Source organism: Pelodiscus sinensis, chromosome 2, assembly GCF_052426305.1.
Source record: "Pelodiscus sinensis isolate ZL-2025 chromosome 2, ASM5242630v1, whole genome shotgun sequence".
Taxonomy (NCBI): domain Eukaryota; kingdom Metazoa; phylum Chordata; order Testudines; family Trionychidae; genus Pelodiscus; species Pelodiscus sinensis.
The window spans coordinates 10893415-10916741 of NC_143053.1; the positions used below are offsets into that span (position 1 = coordinate 10893415).

At 46.4% G+C, this 23327-nt stretch overlaps 1 protein-coding gene across 1 annotated transcript; it reads left to right on the plus strand.

Annotated features, from left to right (window-relative positions):
• Nucleotides 1–423: 423 nt before the first annotated feature.
• On the plus strand, nt 424–2554 carry LOC106732051 (uncharacterized). Its single transcript, XM_025184880.3, has 2 exons — nt 424–538; nt 1375–2554. The coding sequence occupies exon 2, from the start codon at nt 1441–1443 to the stop codon at nt 2395–2397; it is 957 nt and encodes a 318-aa protein (XP_025040665.3). The 5' UTR covers nt 424–538; nt 1375–1440; the 3' UTR covers nt 2398–2554.
• The last annotated feature ends 20773 nt before the right edge of the window (nt 2555–23327 follow it).

The following is a 23327-nucleotide window of genomic DNA, read 5'->3' on the forward strand; positions in this document are numbered from 1 at the left end:
TATGTACCTGTGCTAGCTTTATTCTAATGAAAAAATAGGTAATAGCAGGTAGTCTATACTCTAAGGACACATGTACATTGCACCTGTACATGAGTCCCACCTAGTGTAGATGGATCCCCATTAGCCATGCCAGGGCTAGCTCACTAATGATAAGAGTAAGGATGTAATAGCTTGGGCTTTCAGTTGTACAAGCTCACCTTGTACAACTGAACATAATTATTCAGCCTGTAACACTGCATCCTCACTTCTACAGTGAGCAAAGTAGCTGCGATACAGGTTGCATGGGTACGGCTTCTCAAACTGCTAATCATGCCCCTGGCTGAAGTGTAGCTGTATCTTGAGACTATCGAGCCTACCTTCTAGTGCCCGGTTGGCGGAACTCTTTCTTACATCACAAAGCTTGTTCTCACAATTATTGAGTATTGTCCATCTGGTGCTCAGTGCACTCCAGCCAGATATGAAGGCATAGCGCAGACAGTGAGAAGCAGATACTCAGAAGATAGAGACAGAAAAACAGAGAGAGGAGGACAAGAAATAGGTAGACTAGTTAAGTCATGTTCATGGTTTATTTTTTTCAGAGTCGGCATAAATGAGATGCATTCCTCACAATTCCTTTAATAGGCAGCAGGTTTAAAACAAATACAAATAGTATTTCATCATGCAATGCACAGTCAACCTGTGGAACTCCTTGCCAGAGGATGTTGTGAAGACCAGGACTTAAACCGGGTTTAAAAAAGAGCTGGCTACATCCACGGAGGATAGGCCCGTCAGTGGCTATTAGCCAGGATGGGTAGGAATGGTGTCCCTAGCCTCTGTTTGTCAAAAGCTGGGAATAAGTGACTTGATGATTACCTGTTCTGTTGATCTCTCTGGGGAATCTGGCATTGGCCACTGTCAGCAGGCAGGCTAGTAGGCTGGATGGACCCTTGGTCTGAGCCAGCAGGGCCATTCTTATGTTCTTAAACAGCACAGCAGACATGAGTTCAACAGGTGGGAAGATCTGGAGCACAGTGCATGTGTTCAGCATGGACATTCCATGTGGAGAGGCCCAGTGGAGGAAAGCACAGAGATAGTTCATTGTGCAGCTGAGACACGGGTGGCCATGTCTGGCGTTACCAGTGGGCTGGTTGCCAGACTCACTAGAAGTACTGAAGGCATGTGGGGACTGAAATGCTTTTCTCCCATCTAGACTGACAAGACATAAGGCACCGAGGGGTGTGGGAGGAAGCTCTCCTTGCTGTGGGATGTTCTGTGGTTAGGGGGCTTCCGTCCAGTCCTTTCCACAAACTCTTGCATTTTCATTTAGAGACACGAGAGGTAACAACCAACAGAATTCATGGCAATGACTTGTTTGCACATTTGTTGTTCTTACAGGCTGCTCCAGTGGCACAGGAACGCCTGGGGTCCAAGTACAGCTGCACAGTGAGTGAAGTTACCGTCATGAACCTGCGGCCCGAGAAAAACCCTATCTTCCTCTTGCCAGATGGAAAAAAGAGGGGTGAGCCCAGAGCCCCTAGTTTTCATCCTCCTCCTCCCAGTGCAGTAGAGACAAAGCCAAGCAAGGGGGAGACAAAACTCTGGGCTGAGAGGCTCACAAAAGAGGGGTCTATTTCTCCCCGTCTACTTCATGCAGGTGACGTAAGCAGCCTGGAGAACTTACCCCTGAAAAGGCCAGTGAAGCTGGCCCCTCTGGAGATCCCCCTGGAAGTAAAAGAAGCCCAGCTCCAGAAGATTATGAGCATCCAGGCAGAAGCCCAGCTGGCTGCTCAGAAGCTGGCCAGTGTCGGCTCCATCAACAGTGAGCCCCATGTGAAAAGGGTCAAAAATCTGGCCCAAGTGGAACTGGAGAACATGCACAAGATAAAGCTGAGTGAGAAGGCTATTCTAGAGTACAGAGATGGGCCCCTCTCACTGAAACCCTTGTGTGAAATCCAAGTGATCTTGCCCACAGAGGCAAGCTCCAAGCCGGATAACAAACCAGCCACTGAAGATGCCCCAGTGACATTCTCTACGCTATTAATCCCCAAAGGCAAGAGCAATGTCCTCCAAGCACCTAGCCCACAGGAGGACACCAAGGTTCCAGATGGCCAGAGCCCCAACCTCGACACTGTCCGGCGCCGCTTTAGACTGAGGCAGATGAAAGAGAAACAGGAGGAGCTTGGAAAAGCCAAGCCTTTAAAAGCCACAAGACTGAGCTCAGAGGAGGTGAAGCAGCAAACCGCAGGTCAACGCACGCAAAAAACCCTCAGCGATGCAAGCAAGCTCCTGGAGAGCATGGCCAAAAAGCACTGGGGGAGAGGCACTGGCCAAGATGAATCAGATGAAATCCTCATTGTTAGGAGACCATCTACCCGAAGGATGGCCTTAGGGGACATCATTCAGGTGGAAGAAGATTGAACACGATGCCCGACTTCATCCCTGATGCTGCTATATGCTTAGTGCAAATCTACAGAGCACCCGAACATTAGATCCAGACGCACTTGTCCAATAAAGGACATTAGTGCTGCATCTTTCAGTAGTCTACCTGCTAATCGGCTAATGCTGCTGTCACATAGAGCAATACTATGAAATAAAAGTAATGTTTTATTATTCACTGATTCTTCCTTGTGCTACAGCGGGCACTAACAGACTAGATGCAGAATCCGTCATGAAGCAGCCGTCTCTTGCAATTAACTGTTTGCCCCTGCGTTCTTCTAAACTTCTCTTATTTGCAGCGGGTTCATTCCTGATTCCCTGGCAAACAGATGAATTCATCAGCCTAGTCTTTGTGCAGGGCTTCCCATCCCCCAAAGTGCCTTGCGAAGAGGGCAGAGCTGAGCTGATGTGCAGCCATTGGTTTGCAGGAGTAGCCTCAAGAGTAAAATACCATCTCAGCCAGAGACAGAGCAGAGATGTGGGGATAGGGATAATGGATATAATGCAGAGAGGAAGCCAGTGGAGGGCATGGAGGAAGGTAGTGATGTGAGTGGATCAGGAAGAGCAGAAGCTGGTTTTACCCTCAAAGCTTTAAATATAACGGGGTGAGAAAGACTGGTGAGTAGTGACTGGGAAATCACTGTGCTCTGAGCAAAATTAGGAAGTTGAAAAATTGCCACCCAGCTTGCAGTACACCATACAGTGCCACACTGCCTGAGGTCTCTCCGAGATGCTCTGCCATTGACAGGAGCCAGTGGCAGAGACCAAGACAAAGAACAAATCAAGGTGTGGTTAATAGGTGATGAGCTTTCGTGGGCCAGACCCACTTCCTCAGATCAAATAGTGGAAGAAAAATGTCACAACCATATATACCAAAGGATACAATTAAAAAAATGAACACATATGAAAAGGACAAATCAAATTTCAGAACAGAAGGGGGATGGGGGGGAGGGGGAGGTAAATGTCTGTGAGCTAATGATATTAGAGGTGATATTTGGGGAAGCTATCTTTGTAATGGGTAAGATAATTAGCGTCTTTATTCAAACTTGAGTGTAAAGTCTCGAATTTAAGCATGAATGACAGTTCAGAGGATTCTCTTTCAAGTGAAGTCTTAAAAGGCCTTTGAAGCAGGATGCAGGTAATCAAGTCATTGAGACAATGTCCTTTCTGGTTGAAATGGCAAGAAACTGTTTTTTCTTTGTGATCCTGTCTGATATCTGTTTTGTGGGCATTGATCCTTTGGCAAAGTGTCTGAGACGTTTGTCCAATGTACATAGCGGACGGACACTTTCAGCACATGACAGGATAAATTATATTTCTGGATGAGCAGGAATGTGTGTTCTTGATCTTATAACTCAATTGGTTAGGTCCAATAATGGTATCAGCAGAGTGAATACGTAGACAAAGCTGGCAATGGGGTTTGTTGCCAGGGAAGGTTCCAGGGTTGGTATTAGTGTGGTATGTCCTGTGGTTGTTGGCTGTAAGCTGAAGTTAGATAAATTCAGAGTAATACGAGCAAATGTTTAACAGTGAGGGTAGCTAAAGATTGGAACATCTTATCCTGGAACATGCTCTCCCTCACTTGCAGTATTTAAATCAAGAGTGGATACCTTTCTAAAAGATCTGCTCTAGGTCAAACAGATGGTATGGCCTTGACTCAGTTTACCAAGTGAGATTCCTTGTCAGAAGTCAGACGAGATGAGCATAGTGGTCACTTCTGGCTTTCAAATCGATCAATGCGTCTTTTATTTCTTCCAGTTTTTTTTCCTTTTGGGAATATTATGTCATCTGTTTGACTCCTTAGCAAGCAAAATTACCTAATTAAAATTTCCAACATTTTAAAATAACTTGTGTGTGTGTATATATATATATATATATATATATATATATATATATATATATATATGTGGCACAGAATTCCCTCAGGAGTAACAACGTGACTAACAAACAGTCAGCCTTGTAAATGTATACAACTCAATGGAGAAAGCAAATGCAAGTTCAAAAGGTTTCCTTTTTGAAAAAATAGCCTTAAAGCAAAATTAAGAAAGAGAAGGAGAAGCTGAGTGTACATGATAGACAAGGGGCCAAACCCTGCTCTCATTTACACACTGTGTAATTCAAGTCTAATGCCACTAGCTGGGATTCTCTCCAAGTCCTTTTCCTCTCAGCTTATCCAGAGCCGCTTGCCCCGTTCTGGGAGAACATTTCATCCAGTTCTCTGGTGTCCAAAACACTCAGTTGGATTTCATCTTTCAGGTTCCTTCACAGCAAAACAATGCTGAGAAAATCAGTTTGAGGCATGGGGGTGGGGATGAGGTGTACCACACATCCAAAGTTACACAAACAACCTTTTCCTTTAGATGCACTTGCACGGTGAAGTGCATTCGCTATCAATCACACATTTTTGGGTTGGGTGATTACTTTGCAATCTCTGGACAGCAGGCTCTGTCCATGAGTTCACATGGAACCTGGGCTGTACCTTCCAGGTTTATCTTGGCCATAACATTAGGGTGTTGCTATTTAACTTAACACAGACAACCCGACTCCAGCACACTGGTTGTCAAGCCCCTGTTTATAAGTTAACCTTCCACTCACCTTCCCAGTTATGATCAATAGGAAACTAGGCAAATAATTATGTCAAACCAGGCTTGCCCCTGGCTTTAGCTGGTTTGTGTTTATACCATTGTGTTGGTTTGTATTTGCACCACTGTGACCGACATCCGAATTTGAATTGAGGCATGTATTTGGATAGCATGGGGGGTAGTTGGATGGGTGGAGGAGGCAATCAATGGGACTATACTCACCCAAAACCACAAATTCCATGGGATTCACTTTAATGAGATAAAAATTCCAAATGCTAAATAACGAGGGGAAATCGCGAAAGGCTGAGACCGAGCCCACAGGTTGCTGAGGACTCAAAGGTACTGTGTACAAATGATGCCTTGAAGATCCCCGTCCCGGGATGTGGTGGCCATGGGGCTGCACTCTGCAGTACCTATGGAATCTCATTATCTACACTCGCTTCGCATTGCACCATCTAAATTCAACAGGTTGTCATTATGACTGGCGATCTGTACTGCAACAGGAAGCTGCACCCTGCTGTGCTAGGCCGTGAACAAACACCACCAAAAGATGGTCCCTGACGTGCTTATCATGTAAGCATAAGAGACAACCAGTGGATACAACGAACAGGTGTGGAGAGCACCAGGTCACACTGAGACCGTCCTGGTTATCAGTGCGATAGGCGCTGGTTGCAGCTTATGAGGTTGGCACCGTAGCTAAAGAAATGATGGTGCATAGCACACAAGTGGTGCATGACATCATCTGTGAGCATTGCAATCCACATGCACCAGCGGAGTGGAGCAGCTCCCCCGGGGTGTGGCTAATCCCAGATAGCAGGAAGAACTTCCCTGGCAGCCAGAAACGTGCGGTAGAGCAGCCCCTCTGGAACCAGACGCAGGGACAGGATGTTTGTGTGAGTAAGAGAGAGAGAACCTTGAGAGCCCCCAGGTACTGCTCTGGCCACATGGGCTGGGTGCAGAGCAGCAAGACTGAGGCTGCCGCCTAGGAATTCCTCCACAGACTTTGATATTGGGTACTGGGTTCTGACTGGCTGCCTTCTCCCCTGGCCTCACCTCTGCAGCCTGAGATCTGGGAAATGGGCGTTTTCAGGGCAGGAGGCTAAAGATGTGGTGAAGCAAAGAAAGTTAGCCCTTGGGACTGGGGAGCTGGGAACAAACAGAAATCTAGACTCGCAGGAGGTGAGTCATGATCATGCTGTGTCTGTTGCAGGGGCAGCTAAGGATGCAGTCTGAGATCAGGGCACCATTGTGCTAAAAGGATACAAACAAAACTCTAAAACAGAGAGAGTCCCTGCCCCAGAATTTTGCAGTTCAGGGGTATCACCAGATTCAGTGCTGAATAAGCCAACAGATGGGGCAAAGGATGAAAGTGGAGAGCCCAGAACTAATAGAGTGTGGAGCACTTTTCCCGTTCTGATCTCTGAGCACCCCCCTTCCCTTCCCTTCTCTGTGTATGTCTTGTCTTTCCAGATGATACAATCTGCAGGGATGGTTTTTTTTAAGACATCTAAAGGAGTTCTGAAAATGCCATCCAGGGTCTTTAGCTTCCTGTGTGCCTAGTGCCCAGCACAAGTGGGCCCTGTTCTGGGTCTGTGGGCGTTTCTACTAATTAACTAGTGAACATGTGAAGGCATATCCATTCGAGCTCATTCCTACACGTGTTTTACATAGGACACAGGAGTCAAGGGACAGTATTCTAAAGCAAGGCCTCTGGTTTTCAGGGTGGGGATACAAAGGAGGACATATTGGCTCCAATATCTACAGCCCATTCAGTCCAGACACACTAGGCATGTGGAAAATAACCTTGTAGCATCCGAAATGAACTGGCGCAGCACTGGCCCCTGGGATCAATGTGGTAATGCTATGGGGGCCTATGGTTCAGGTAGCCTTAATGTTCAGTTTGTTACAGATGTGATTTTGAACATCATCATTTCCCCTAAATATTCACCGAGACCCTGAAGCTGGGGCGCTGAGAGTCAATCACAGCCAACATTTCAAACGAGTGAAAGCCAGTGGGGCCTTGCTGGCACACTGTGTGCTTTAACCTGTGCTCCTTGATCTGTCCTGGGCAGGTTGATGAGAGTTTCTGTTTCCAAAAATGTGTTCCTGACCTAGAGACGATTAACAAGCTCGGATGAAATAAGAAACAACTGGGAAGTCCGGTTACAACATGGAGCGAATAGGAACTGCAGGCTTTTAGAAGTGCAACATCACCCAAATAGATTTTTAGTATCAGAGGGGTAGCCGTGTTAGTCTGAATCTGCAAAAGCGGTGAGGAGTCCTGTGGAACCTTATAGACTAACCGAAGTGTTGGAGCATAAGCTTTCGTGGGCCAGGACCCACTTCATCAGATGCATGTCATGCATCTGACATGACGTGCATCTGACAAAATGGGTCCTGGCTCATGAAAGCTTATGCTCCAACACTTTGCTTAGTCAATAAGGTGCCACAGGACTCCTCTCCGCTTTTGCAAATAGATTGTTTCTCTTGTTTGCTCATCTGCACTTGCTGGCTCCTGCTACCCATAGAAGTTCCCAAGTGATTTATAAACTTCCAGTTGAGTATTTCTGGCCCAGCCCGAAGCAGGTAGCACTTTTTTAGACCTAAGAGGACTAGAAAAGTCAAATAAGCTTGCGATTAGCAACTGTAACACATGATCATGGAGGGAAGCCAGTTCTTAAGAGACCAGGGCTAGTCTCATGGAGAGCTTTGACTATTAGGAGCCAAATCTTTGATTTGTATTCAATTGGGAGGCACCTTGGGGAGTAGAGTAGTTGGATGATGAATTTGTAGGGTGACCTGTAGTCAGGCTCCCAAGTGCTGATGTAAGTACCTGAAATGGGATTTATTTACCCACTTCTCAAGATGCAGCCCAATGTGTGAATGACTCACATAGGGCACTTCTACACAGCAGGGTAAAAGTTGAATTAAGCTACGCAACTTGAGCGATGTCAACTGTGTTGCTTAAGTTGAAATAGCTTAAGTTGTCCTATGGCGCTGTCTACAGAGCAGGAAGTCGAAGGAAGAGTGCTCTTCCTTTGACTTCCCTTACTCCTTGTGAAATGAGGGTTACAGGAATAGGAGTAAGAAGTCTCCCAGTTCAATATTATTTGGAAATAACGGCTTACACTGTAGATGTGCTCTTTGTTATTCAGAAATGATGCTGCTGTGCCAACATAGCCATACCAATCAGAACTGGCAGTGTGGCAGGGGGTCACGAGGGACAAATGCACACTTAGGCCAGCTCCTAAGAGCTCCCCCTTGTCTCAACCCTATCTTCAGAGCTGCTGCATCTCTCCCCTCCTTCTCAGGCTGGAAGGTGGAACATGAGGTGAGAGAGAGGCCCAGAACAAGACATACTTGTTACTTCTATTGCGACAGTCCCCCAAATAATTGTTCAGAGCCTTAGGGAGACATTGTCTTTGCTCAGACTGGAAGGCCCTTTACACAGGCAACAGAAAAACAAAGTCAAGAAAAATGCTCAGGGGTGATATTAGCTGCATTTCTTCTAAGTTACATTCCCCATCCCCACCTGCCTCCCCTTCTCCCCTTTGCCCAGGAACCTCAGCCCATCAACTGTTCTTGCCCCTCCATGCAACATGCAAACCTCCAACCATAGACTCAGGTTTAGCATGAAAGTCGGGGGAGGGGAGGAACTACCAACCTTGGACAATACCCATATTAATAAAAGAAACAATAAGCGGCAAAGAGAGAGTGGCGTGTGATTAATAGTTATTAATCCTACAATGAACTGAAAGGTTTTCATGGCTCTTTCCCTCTGACATTTCATGAACTCTTTTTTTTTTAAATTTTTAAAAATGCCCCAGCACTATTGCTAGCCGCAGTACAACAGACCTGTGCTAGTCTATAATAAGCAGCAAGGGATTCTGGCCAGGCTAGATTCACTTTCCCAAAAGGGAACAATTGTGTATTTGTTTAGTATTTATTTGCATGTTGGCAGTGCACAGAAACTAGGAGCCAACTGTGCTTGATGCGGTACAGACATACATTTGAATGCTCATCCCAGCCTCGAAGAGCCAGAAATCTATGTCTAAAGCTACAGGCTACGTCTACACTGCAGAGTTTTTGCGCAAGAAGTCTTTTGCGGAAGAGTTTTTGTGCAAAAACTTCTTGCACAAAAGTGCGTCCGTACCTCAAAAGTGCGTCCACACTGCATGGACACACTTGTGCAAGAAAGTTCTGATTGCGATTCACAGAATGGCCACAGTGCACCTGAGCTTTTTCTGATAGGCTCTTCTTGCACAAGAAATCCCTGGTGAGCGTCCACACACATCTTTTTGTGCAAGAACTCTTTTTGTGCCAAAAGGAGTTATTCCTCGTAGAAAGAGGTATCCCTACACCGCAAAAAGCCCTCTGTTCTGCCGTTTTACTGTACGTTTTCTTGCACAAAAACGAGCTTGAGGTGTGGACGCTCCATGGGTTTTTGTGCAAAAACAGCTGGTTTTGCGCAAAAACCCTGTAGTGTAGACATAGCCATAGAGAAAACAAACCCAAGGAGCACAAGAAAACAATGAGGCAACACTGGTCAGCATGAAAAAACATGGTTGCAGCTGGGATCGAGTTTTTTTGTGGGCATCACAGCAGAGAGGAGTTTGAGGGAAGGATCTGACATTGGGTGGTACGGTAGCTTTGTAAGCCCTGGTCTGCACTAGGGACCTATTTCAAAATAACCCTCTTTATTTCGAAATAACAAGTGGTGCGTTCATACTCCCAAGCCCGTTATTTTGAATTAAGAGATTGGTTATTTCAAAATCTGCACGCCTGCTTTCCTTGGGGAATAACACTTATTTCAAAAGAGTTATTTTAGGAGTTATTATTTCAAATTTAGTTATTTTGAAATACTTTCCTAGTGTAGACATGGTGAGTGTTGTGGGGAGCCCCTCCTTTGCATTAGGGGAGTAAGCATAAAATGATAGCTAGGAAGGGTTTTAGGTACACGATTAAGACTGACATCACAGGCAGATTGAAGCGGGGGAGTCAGCCTCTCTGGAGTGCATGAGTAGGCGTGATAGGTCTTGCAAGCAAGGCATTTGTGTTTGATGCAGTGGAACGTCCCTTTACCTTTCTTTCGTTTAATTAAGATTTTCCATAACCGATTTTCCCCCATTCAGCATTTCTCATTCCAAGCGACTGTCAGCAGCAGGAAATCAAAGTGGGAGTGCACCGAGTGGGTATGGGAAGCAAACTCCAGTCTGAAGCTTAGAAACACGCCGGAGACTGGGGATGCACTTATGGGGATAATTCATGTGGTAAATCCACCCGCTTGCCCTATTGTCGAGATGTCATACCTAGCTGCTGCGGCACCAGGATCCTGCCAGTGACAATTGAACAAGCCATAATTATTCCAGCCCCGTTAGCTAATGGGAGACACCCCTCACCCAAGTCAAGATGCTAATCAGCTTCACCTTGAAACAGTTTATCCAGCCCCCTCGCTTCTCAGGCACAGTCTAACACACAGTTGCTAAGAATAGGCCCAAAGAAAAAAAGCAGTCAGCACAGCCAGCAGATTAGAAGAGGCTGAGCGGAGCTCCATTATCCCACCTGGTGACAGGCAGTGCTTCCAGACAAGTGCAGAACAGGGCCTGATACTCAGCAGGGGTAAATCAGTGGAGCTGCCCTGAGATGGTTTGATAACAGGGACAGGTTGGAATATTCTAGAACAGTTAAATCATGGAACTGAGTAAAAAACAAGACTCACAGTACCTCAGTGGCTTTAAAGGTAACGGATGCTCTTTTCCAGGCCTGTGGAGAAGCACCTTGGAGCTCAAAAGCTTCCCTCTGTCCTCAACAGAAGTTGCTCCACTAAAATATATTTCCACCCCCTCCACCTCACCTGTGTTGACTTCAGTGGGAGGTAGGCACCCTTGGCGGCTCAGGCCTACTAGGCTTGCCAGATGCTTTCACCAAAAATCCCGAACATGGAAGGAAAAAAGCTTGGTTGAGCAAAAAAAAGGTCACTGAGCCTTTAAGAATCCCCACACTCCTTGCTTTCCCCCACCCATGCCAGGTGCAGCAGGGGAACAATGTCCCCAACGGCCTTCTGGGTTTTTTTTACCAGACAGGGGCCAGAAATAATGGACTGTCTGGGCGAAAACCGGACACCTGGCAACAGTAGGGCCTACGTGACTATTGAATACTGTACTCAGGCCCCAAAGTCACTTTGGTGCATCTGATCTTTATTTAGCAGTTAAAGGAGCAGAGTTTAGCATTTCACATCTCTTTCGTATCGACTAATAGATAATAATATGCAAGGATAAACTCACCCTAACACTCAGGCACTGAGTGATTGCGTCCCTGTTACGCACACTGGGTTTTGGCTAAAGCTGTAGGCCCCTGAGCTGGATGGTTTTGACATTCCTGAGATTACAGCAGCACCCAGAGGCCTCAAGGGGGTGCAAGGCTCTATGGCGCTTGACACTGGAGGCGCACATCTGGGAGGGTGCTGCTGAAAAGTGAACCCTTGAAAAAGAGAGACACAGAAAGGACGAGAGGGAAACAGAGGCCCAGAAAACCTGAGCAAGGTCATAGCGCAGCCGCTCCGCTGCAAACAGAACCCAGGCACCGTGGCTCCTAGCCCAGTGTCTCATCGACTCAGGCACACTGCCTTCCTCAGGCAACGTGTCCACGTGCAGCTTGCAGGGCTGTATCACCACTCAGGACAGGCCCTGGCTCTGCCGACTTGGCACGTGACAGCTATTGAACTGGTTGATTTCAGGACTCTCTGGACAGCTTCCCCCTTCTTCAGAGGGGGTGTTTGTGGAAGTGCTTGCTTGGACAGGAGAGGTGCTGGAACCATTGTTATAGTGGAGGTGCTGATACTGGAAACCATGGAAACCATGCGGTTGGTGTTTGTTGCTGCTAAGTCAAGCCCGGGGGTGCCCTTGTTCCAGCCCCAGTGAGGGAAAGGATGGCCGTTTTCAAACACCCACAAAGAAGGCCAGTAAATTCCTACAGCCCAGGGGCAGTCCAGCCTTCCTTGAAAGGGCTGTTACAGGAGCCGTCCAGCAGATGGCTCACTTCTGTCATGAATAAACCCAGCCTATGAACCGCGAATTCTGCTGCACTCTTGCAGGAGCTAGCTGGGGGGGTGATTGCGTTCCTTACCCTCTCCCCCCATGTATGCAGTTGATAGAGCAGCATTCTCTAGGGTCGCCATCAACATTAAAAATGCAGTTTCATACAAAGCAGTGGAATTAAATGAAATGGGAAATAAACAGTGAGAAGAAAACCCTCCAAAGCCTCCCCCCTCCTTTTTTTTTTAAGAACAGTTTTAGTCTCGTCCAGTTAACTGGAGATATTCCCGTGCTCTGTGTTCACAGAATGATAGCTATGTAGGGCTGAAAGGGACCTCAAGAGGTCAGCTAGTCCATTGAGGCAGGACCAACTATCCCTGAATGGTGGCTAACCTGTTCTGAAAACTCTCCAGTGATGGGAATTCCACAACCACCTTAGAAGCCTGCTTCAGGGCTTTGCTACTCATAGGGTATGTCTAGACTACAGGGTTTTGTCGACAGAAGTTTTGTCGACAGATACTGTCGACAAAGCTTCTGTCGACAAAGAGCGTCTAGACGACATCCAGTTTTGTCGACAAAGCAAGCCGCTTTGTCGACATAACAGTGTGGACGCAAAGGACAGTGTAGATGCAATAATGCCTTCTATCGACAGAACTCTGTCAACAAAAGGCGTTATTCCTCATAGAATGAGGTTTACAGATGTTGACAAAACTGCTGAGTTCTGTAGACGTTATGTCGACATAACTCAAAGGCAGTGTGGACGCAGGTATAGTTTTGTCGACAAAAGTCCACTTTTGTCGACAAAACCCTGTAATCTAGACACACCCTTAGAGTTAGAAACTTTTTCTAATATCTAACCTAAATCTTCTTGTTGCACACTAAGATGATTACTTCTTGTCCTACCTTCAGTGGACCTGGAGAATAATGGATAATGAATAATGGATCTCCCTCCTCTTTGTTACGGGCCTTCACATATTTGAAGACTGTTGTGAGGCCCTCCCTTCTTTTCTCAAGACTCATGTTTATGCATACATGTTTTTCAATTCTCTCCAATTTGTCCACATATTTCTTAAAGTGTGATGCCCAGAATAGGACAGAGCACTCCAAAGGGAGCAGGACAAGTTCCTCCCCTGTCTTACATGCGACACTCCTGATAATGCACTCAGATTGATATTAGCTTTTATCACATCATTGACTTGTACTCAATCCACAGCTGATCCACTGCAACAGGGGCAGGGACTTTTGGGGGGTTGGGGGCCACTGACCCATAGAAAAATCAGTCAGGGGCCACACACAAGCAAGAAGAAAATAAAATACCAAACCTTTCACTGACCTGTCCCCAAATGATAAGTAGAAAAAAAACCCCTAAACCCCTCACAAATATGACCTCCAATTGAGAAATAGGAAAAAAAGAACATGCCTCTCACTCCGCTCAAGCTCCGTCTCCATCGGGGGGAAGTGCTTAGGCTCTGGGATTACCTCCAGGGCTGGATTAACTCCTCTGGGAGCCTGAGGCTAAAAAAGAAGGGTCAGTGTGTGGGAGGTTGCTGCTGGGAGTGGGCTGGTCGTAGGGGTCCTGGATCGGTGTGGGAGGTGGGGTGAAGGAGTGGGGTGGGGGTGCAGAGTCTGGAGGGGAGGGAGGGTCCAGGAGGTGTGGGGTCTGGAAGGGAGAGGGTGCAGGAGCACGATGGGGGTGCAGGGTGAGGATGGGAGGATGGAGTCTGGGCATGGGGAGGAGAGAGCAGGGTTTGGGGTGCCTACCTCGCACAGCTCCCAAGGGGGCACAAGGGTGTTTATGTGGCGCAGTACATTGCGGGCACTGCTCCCGTCCCCCATGCCACTGCCACTGGCCATGAGTTTGTCAAGGTCATTTTGATTTCTAATTCTTGTTCTCCAATGCACTGACTGCTTCTCCCAAGTTGGAATCATCTGCAGATTTCATAATCATACGCGCCACTGCATTACCCAAGTCAGTAATGAAAAGACTAACTGGTACAGGACCAAGGATGGACCATTGAGAGACCCCACTAGAAATGTTCCCCCCACTTTGACAGAGAGCCATTGATAACTACTCCTCAAATACATGTCTAAGCCTACTACACACTTGTGCTCAGGGCAGTGTCTGTCAACATGATGGTTCTAACGCAGGTTAAAGATTTATCTATAGGGGAACTTGGACTGGCATAGCTACAGCAGAATAAGCTTATTCCATTCTAGCTATGTCACTCAGTTTTCCGGTGTGGACTTGCCATTAGGCATCAACTTTCATTCCTTGATGCCTGATAATTTCCTGAATGATACTGACTTGGGGATATTTGCACGGATACTTTGAAACAAGGAACCCATGAAAAAGAAAGTCAACGCCCAGTTCATTCGTGGCCTAATTCCATCAACATCAGCAGCGTGGGGCTGAATGCAGGTTAAACGTTCCTTTCCCTTGGGAAACGGGTGGGAAGAGGAGCGGTGGAGAGGTCAAGGCAAGCAAGTCCTTTCCGTCACAAAAGCCGTGACAATATCTGTATTGCAGCAGGCGGGGGAAAGCGGTGAGGAGTGTGTCGTACCCCCGAATTTGTGACAGTCACTCAAGTAGGCTCATCAGTGGAGGCAAAGCCTCCGTAATGGAAATGATACGGCTGCTTCCCGATAAGAGTGAGTGAGAGAGCAAACTACCCGTGGCAGGGTGTACACTGGTTATTTTGCCGCATTAGTGAAGGGGGATCATGTACCAGGAAGGCTGAAACAGATGACTTGCAGTCTAGATTTGGTCCTCCCATGTTGGGTGTAATTTGTACCCCATCTGGGGTCATGCACAGGCACACTTCTTCCTTGAGACAGGTGGGATGTTTGCAACTACTGCTTTTCCTGGGGGAGGTGCACATACAGAAAGTAGCTTTAACCTCCAGCACTGGCCCCTTAGGTTTTCCAGTAGTATGTACAACCAGCACATTCACCAGGCATCTCTTCACCCCTCTCCCCAGCCCAGGCTGACTTCCCTCTCGGTACACCATTAACCCAAAGGCTAAGTCAGGCCAGCCTATGCCAAGGGTTCTGCAAGCCTTGCCCCACTCAGAGTCCCAGCGCCCTTGGTTCCAGGCTTTCAGACATGTGTCCACACCACACAGTTGTCTCCCAGATCATTTGGATTAAGATTGACAAGGCTGGTTATTGTGAAAAATCCATGGGCTACATGGTACGGTCCCTTCTCCCTACTGGAGTGAGGGAACAGGGCCTTGAATATCCTTTAAAGAGGTTGATGAGGGGTCTTCGAGCCTATCATGTCCTGTCTCCAGGACAGGGTGAATGTCAAAGTCGAGAGGGGGGCCAGGTAGGACATGGCCAGGATGCTCTAGCTAGGGATGTTAGCTATTAGTTAATTGAACAGTCGACTAACCGCATGAATTCTTAGCAGTTTGTCAGTTATTCTATAGTCCCTGGGGGCGGGGCTGGCAGCCAGCGCAATCCAGCCCCACTTCCAGGGAGCCCCCTGTCACCTCACACGGCTGCCTCTCTACCAGAGGCAGCAATGCGGGGTGCCAGGTGGAAGCCACTCTGCAAGGGGAACCAGTTTAAAAAACAGGTCCCCTCGCAGACCAGCTGCCTGCCGCCCTGCACTTCTGCCTCTGATACAGAGGCAGCAGCGCGGGTGGCAGCAGCCTCTGTCCATGGGGGATCTGAACTTCCCATGCACAGAGGCTGCTGAGAGGGGAAAGAGGTGGGGGTGGGTACTTCGTGGCAGCAGCCCCTGTCTACAGAGGGCTCCAGGCTCACTGTGGACAAAGGCTGCTTTGCATCAGCCTGCCCTGTCCCTTCCCCCACCCCCACACTGCTACTTCCAATAGAATAGTGATAGAGATGTAGCCGTGTTAGTCTGGGGTAGTTGAAGCAAAATGCAGGACAATGTAGCACTTTAAAGACTAACAAGATGGTTTATTAGATGATGAGCTTTCGTGGGCCAGACCCACTTCCTCAGATCAAATAGTGGAAGAAAATAGTCACAACCATATATACCAAAGGATACAATTAAAAAAATGAACAAATATGAAAAGGACAAATCACATTGCAGAACAGAAGGGGGATGCGGGGGGGTGGGAAGGGGGAGGAAGGAAGGTAAGTGTCTGTGAATTGCTGATATTAAAGGTAGGGAGAGTGGGATGTTTGTGAGTTAATGGTATTACAGGTGATAATTGGGGAAACTGTCTTGGTAATGGGTGAGAAAGTTCAAAGTCTTGTTAAGTCCCTGGTGGTAAGTGTCGAATTTTAACATGAATGACAGTTCAGAGGATTCCCTTTCAAGTGCAGATGTAAAAGGTCTTTGTAGCAGAATGCAGGTGGCTAAGTCATTTAGAGAGTGTCCTTTCTGGTTAAAGTGGCAAGAAACTGTTTTCTCTTTGTGATCTTGTCTGATATCTGTTTTGTGGGCATTAATCCTTTGGCGAAGTGTCTGAGATGTTTGTCCAATGTACATAGCAGACGGACACTTTCGGCACATGATAGCGTAGATTATATTTCTGGATGCGCAGGAATATGTGTTCTCCAGCTACAAACTCAATCCAGCAGAAGAGTCTGTCTTGTCCCGGGGTCTCTCTTTCTGCCCCACGTCCCCCACAAACTGGATACAATTTTGTGGTGACCTTGAGGCTTTTTTTCGCCGCCTCCGTCTCCGAGAATATTTCCAAACCACCACTGAACATCAATCTGACCTACCAGATCCCCCCTACCAACACCAAAGGAAAAATAATTCTATGTGGACTCCCCCTGACGGTCGGAATTACAATCTGGATTTCTATATACACAGCTTCCGCAACAACGCACAGACTGACATTATTCGCAAACGACAACAAGCGACACACAATCTTAGCCGCGCTGAACACCATGCCATCCAGAGTCTCAAAAACAACCTGGACATTGTAATCAAACCAGCTGACAAAGGGGGTGCTGTGGTCATTATGAATAAGGCCGACTATAACCAGGAGGCAACCAGACAACTCTCGAACACCACATTTTACAAACCTCTCCCCTCTGATCCCACCTTGGACTACCAAAAGAAACTACACTGTCTCCTTAAAAGCCTCCCCACAGCTACTCGGGAACAAATCCTCACAGAATCACCTTCTGACCCCCGACCAGGATTGTTCTATCTACTTCCCAAGATCCATAAACCTGGGCACCCCGGACGTCCCATCATCTCTGGTATTGGCACGCTCACTACTGGTCTATCCAGCTATGTAGACACTCTTCTCAAACCCTTCGTAACCAATACCCCCAGCTATCTCCGAGACACCACTGACTTCCTAAGGAAACTACAAAACATCGATAAGCTCCCCAATAATACCATCCTTGCCACCATGGATGTAGAAGCTCTATATACCAACATCCCACATGAAGACGGATTACAAGCAATTAGAAACACTATCCCAGAGGACACTACTGCCAACCTGATAGCAGACCTATGTAACTTTGTTCTCACCCACAATTATTTCCGGTTTGAGAACAACTTATACCTCCAGATCAGCGGCACAGCCATGGGTACACGCATGGCCCCACAGTATGCTAACATCTTTATGGCTGACCTAGAACAACGTTTCCTCAACTCCCGTCCCCTTTCACCCCTCCTCTACCTACGGTACATCGATGACATCTTTATGATCTGGACACATGGCCAAGAAACACTGGAGATATTCCACAGAGATTTCAACAACCTACACCCCACCATCAACCTCAGCCTGGACCATTCTACACGAGAGATCCACTTCCTGGACACCACCGTACAAATCAACAATGGAAAATTAGACACCACTCTCTACAGAAAACCCACTGACTCATACAGTTACCTACATGCATCCAGCTCCCATCCAGAACACACCACACGATCCATCGTCTATAGCCAAGCCCTTCGATACAACCGCATCTGCTCTAACCCCACTGACAGAGACCAGAAGCTTCAGGATCTCTACCAAGCATTTATAAATCTCAACTACCCACCCAGAGAAACAAAAAAGCAAATTGAAAGAGCCAGACGAATACCTAGAAACCATCTACTTCAAGACAGACCCAAGAAAACCAACAATAGAACACCACTTGTCATCACCTACAACCCCCAACTAAAACCTGTCCAACACATTATCAATAAACTACAGCCAATATTGGAACAGGATACCATACTCAAAGAGGCTCTGGGAGACAGACCCATAGTCTCCTATAGACAACCACCTAACCTCAAGATGATTCTTACCAACCACCACAGGACATACCACACTAATACCAACCCTGGTACCTTCCCTTGCAACAAACCCCGTTGCCAGCTTTGTCCACATATTCATTCTGCTGATACCATTATTGGACCTAACCAAGTGAGTTATAAGATCAAGAACACATATTCCTGCGCATCCAGAAATATAATCTACGCTATCATGTGCCGAAAGTGTCCGTCTGCTATGTACATTGGACAAACATCTCAGACACTTCGCCAAAGGATTAATGCCCACAAAACAGATATCAGACAAGATCACAAAGAGAAAACAGTTTCTTGCCACTTTAACCAGAAAGGACACTCTCTAAATGACTTAGCCACCTGCATTCTGCTACAAAGACCTTTTACATCTGCACTTGAAAGGGAATCCTCTGAACTGTCATTCATGTTAAAATTCGACACTTACCACCAGGGACTTAACAAGACTTTGAACTTTCTCACCCATTACCAAGACAGTTTCCCCAATTATCACCTGTAATACCATTAACTCACAAACATCCCACTCTCCCTACCTTTAATATCAGCAATTCACAGACACTTACCTTCCTTCCTCCCCCTTCCCACCCCCCCGCATCCCCCTTCTGTTCTGCAATGTGATTTGTCCTTTTCATATTTGTTCATTTTTTTTAATTGTATCCTTTGGTATATATGGCTATTTTCTTCCACTATTTGTCTGAGGAAGTGGGTCTGCCCACGAAAGCTCATCATCTAATAAACCATCTTGTTAGTCTTTAAAGTGCTACATTGTCCTGCATTTTGCTTCAACTTCCAATAGAGGCAGCAGCCAGATGGTGAGGGGGGTAGGCGTCACTGCGGAAAGCCGTCTCCACCCAGCACTGGCTCCTGCTCCCTCCCCTCGCTGCCTCTGATACAGAGGCAGTTAACGGAGGTGGGAAATGTCAGTAGTCAACTAAATTAACTGATAAGCCTAGGCTTATCGATTGACTAATCGACTGCTCATTCACATCCCTAGTTCTAGCTGTCACCAGAACAGAGCTGTGGCAGGTCCAGCATTGGGAAGTTGTACAGATGCTGTTAGAATCACCGTTCTCTGCCTCCTCTGTAGACACACACTCACTAAGGGTATGTCTACACAGCAAAGTTCTTTCGAAATAAGAGCCGTTATTTCAAAATAACTTTACCAGTGTCTACAGAGCTAAACCGCTATTTTGAAATTAAATCGAAATAGCGGAGCGCTTATTTTGAAATTGGTAAGCCTCATGCGTCAAGGGATAGTGCCAATTTTTAAATGGCTATTTCAAAATAAATGCTGTGTAGACGCTTATTTCAAAATAGGGGGCCTCTAGTCCTTCCCAGGGTGCCCTGTTAAGCACACTGGGTTTTGGCTAAAGCTGTAGTCCCCTGAGCTGGATGGTTTTGACACTATGTTGCTTCCTTTCACCTTGCCCTATGTTTGTGAGTGAGAGGAGAGAAGCAGCCTTTGAGGTAAACTCAGAGCTGCCTGATGGAAAGGTCCCAGTGCCACATTACAATGCACTGATAATTCTCCTGATGGTAATGAAATCCTTGAGGATCTTGGTTGGATCTCATCTCTGCTGTTACAGCTCCTATGCCAGGCCAGAGCTGTGCAGATATTCAGGGAGGATGCAGAGCCTCCCAACAAGAAAAGCACAGCAAACAGGACTTGTGTCTATGGTTATAATAGATGCCACACTTTCTTTAGAGCTTAGGGACAGCTGCTAGGTTTGTAGGCCCTGACAGCACTCCAGGTACAATTATCTCAGGAATTTACTGCTAATATGGCTGCCCCTAACTCAGTTACAAACTTTGCTCCACTTTGCAGAATAGTTTCTGGCTTCCCGGAGACACACATTGCTATCTCCACCACCGTGGGCTGTTCAAAATGCTGCCGCTAACCCCATCTTCCTGGCCTGTCACCTTGACCGTGCTATTCCCTTCCAGTCTCTTCATTGGCTCCCACCACATCAAATTCAAGTTTCCCTCATATATCAGTCCTTGTCTTATTATATTGTGTCTCCTGCCCCTTCCATCCAGCCATGGTGTCTGCCTGGAACACTTATTTTTATGCTTCTCTCTCTGCCTTTCTGTTCCCTGTCTCCTTAGGCAGAGAACCCACCCTGAGCCCATCTTTTAAGCCATTGCCCTCTCCCCCTTCCAGTTGCTCCTCAGATTCCCTACCCCACCTTGGTAGAGGTGGTCGAGTAGCTAATCCCTTTCTCCACATAGAAATTTACCTCAGCAAAACAGAATATCATCAAAGAACCTGAACCCTTACAAAACAGAGGTCTTCTTTACTTCCCATCTGCCCTTCCTCAGTCATTCTGCCTACGAATAACAAACCCATTAATCTCCCTTCTGCCCCATACATAGTTCTGGTTTCATTTTTTCCTGTTTTCTCTTTCCCAAAATGGCATCGCCAACAGATCACACACACATTTTTCAATTTACCAAAAATCCTTGGATTCCAATCTCGTCTTTGATGTCCATGTCCTTTTTTCATTCTCCCACATTGTTTTGCAAACAGACTCAGTTTGACCGAGTGAGTAGGCTTTGTCTGGGCATTAAAACATTGTTTCTTCTGAAAGCCGATGTTTGACTAAAAGCAAAATTATACACACCTGATAAATATGCCACTTCCATGGTGCTTGTGTCCAGTCTTTGTTAGTCATCTGTAATGTTGCATCTCAGACACATGCTGCTACCACAGCATTTATACTCTCTAGAGGCTATGTCTATACTACAGAGTTTTTTTTGGAAAATGGCCATTCTTCTGAAAAAGCTCACGAAGCATCCACACCTCAAGTGCGCCTTTGCACAAAAATATTGAAAGGACAGAGGGGTTTTTCCAGCGTAAGTATTTCTCATTCTATGAGGAAGAACGCCTTTTTGCAAAAGAGTTCTTTCACAAAAAGGTGTGTGTGGATGGGGAAGAGGGGTTGTGTGTGCAAAAAGAGGAAAGAGGAAAAGCACAGGTGCCCTCATGGCCATTCTGTGCATAGCAATCAGAGCTTATTTTTGAGAGAGTGCCCATGCACTCTGAATGCTGTCTTTTACAAAAGTGCATCACTTTTTTGATGCACTTTTGCAGTGTGGATGGGCTCTTGCACAAGAAGTTTTTGCAGAAGATCTCTTCCGATAAAAGCTTCTTGCACAAGAAGCCTGCAGTCTAGACATAGCCTCTGTATTCTATGAACTCATCCTCTCCCATCTGATTCACTGCTTTCATACTGATTGCAGGTTTAGTTAAGTAAATGCTACAGTTGATATGTTGTGATGCTGCAGTTTTGTATTTAAATGAGGTTTATTTCTGTCACATGAGCCAATACTCAATACAAAGGACAATGTTATAAATCAGTGCAAACTTGAAACAGGCCATTCCAACAGAATTAATTTTGGAGTAAGGTACTATGAACAAGGATGGCAGAATTGGCCCCATAATGATTTGGCCAGGATATCAGAATAGATGTCCTCTACTCTTATAAAATTGGCTGTGAGGTTGTTTTCACAGGTAGATGAAACCTTAGTCTTACATCTCATGCAAAACATGGTTCTTATTGTATTTTGCAGGTATGCCATTATCCTTAATCTTAGAAGCATAGCTTTCATTTTGAAGTGCTGTTATTTGTTGTGTTTCTTGTTACACAAAAATGTTTTCAGTCAAAATGACCTTTATTTTACATATATAGAGAGACAAACGGAAGATCATATGCAAAAATAAGATAATGTGAAGCGTGGACAGAGTGTGCATCTTGTCTGACAATCTGCACTGACGTCTGGAAACAAAATGGCTGCAGAACAAAATTCTGCACAAGTTATCTAGTATTTAAAAGTGAAATTTCAATGTAAAGTGCCCAACACAGCATAACACTTTATAGCTACCTTTAGCACAACTGTTCCGTAAAGTGGATGGAATGATGTTCCAGCCCAGCATGTTATGACTTTTTTTAGAAGAGTCTAATCTAGAATTACAGCCACTTTGCTGTTTGATTACCATCAAGCAACAGACCATACAAGAGAGGTGCCACTGTCCTGGAAGAGGTGGACAACTTCCAGTGAGAGTTCTCATGTAGCAACCTAAAGCTATGCTGCTGGATCCTCAGCTGCTGTAAACCAGCCTACTCCGTTGAAGTCAGGGGAGCTAGACTGATTTATGTAGCAGTTGATGATGTGGCCCATGATATGAGAGGACGCAGGTGAGTTTGTAATACACTAACACCAGATCCTTCAAACCTGGCATCATGCTGAATAAAGTGGAAGAAGTGTTGTTAAATCACTGGTACTGTTTTTAGCAAATGCCACTGCACAATGCATTGACTTAGCTAAGTCAATAATTTAAAGACCCAAACAGAAACCCCAGTATTGAACTGTATCAGTGCACTAAAATAGCAGCCTGTTCTCAAATGTGCATTGATGTGTAACCCTTCTGCCAGGTGAAGCCAGCAGCAGCCAGGGCCGGGTTCAATATCTAGGGGTTCCTTTCCATCCATTCAACACAGAACTGGCTTGAGGCCCCACCCAGTAACCTGGGAAATTCACACAGTATCCCAGGATGCCTCTGGGAGGCAATGCTTCCCCGCTCGCGAGCACAGAGTCTGAGCATACAAAAGAAACTTTTAATAAAAGGGAGGGAAGTAACTTGGCATTAATTTGGGAAAACACCACAGAGTTCTTAAACATAAACCATCAGTAACAGACCCATCTCAAGTAGCTTGGGCAATGTCCTTTTCCTCTCAGGTTCTTAATTCGAGCCACCTATGTGTTCCCTTCACATGTCCAACCCTTTTCGGCACCCCACTCATAGTTGCTGCCCTTGGTCAGAACAGACCCAGAGTTCAAGGTGCATCTGCAGAGTTCCTCTCCCATTCTGAGTGGGGGGAAGGTAAAGAAGCATCGTACTCATTCTGCTGGTCACTCGCCACCCGCCTGCTTACTGCTATCTGCCACCACCCTGCTGGCCGCTCATTATGCCTCTCTGCCACCGCCCTGCTGGCCACTCAGTACGTCTTTCTGCTGCTGACCTGCTGGCTGCTCATCATGCTGCCATTACGTTGCTGGCCGCTGATA

Coding starts and splice junctions, on each gene's coding strand:
- LOC106732051 (XM_025184880.3), top strand. CDS start 1,441: ATGAACCTGCGGCCCGAGAAAAACCCTATCTTCCTCTTGCCAGATGGA.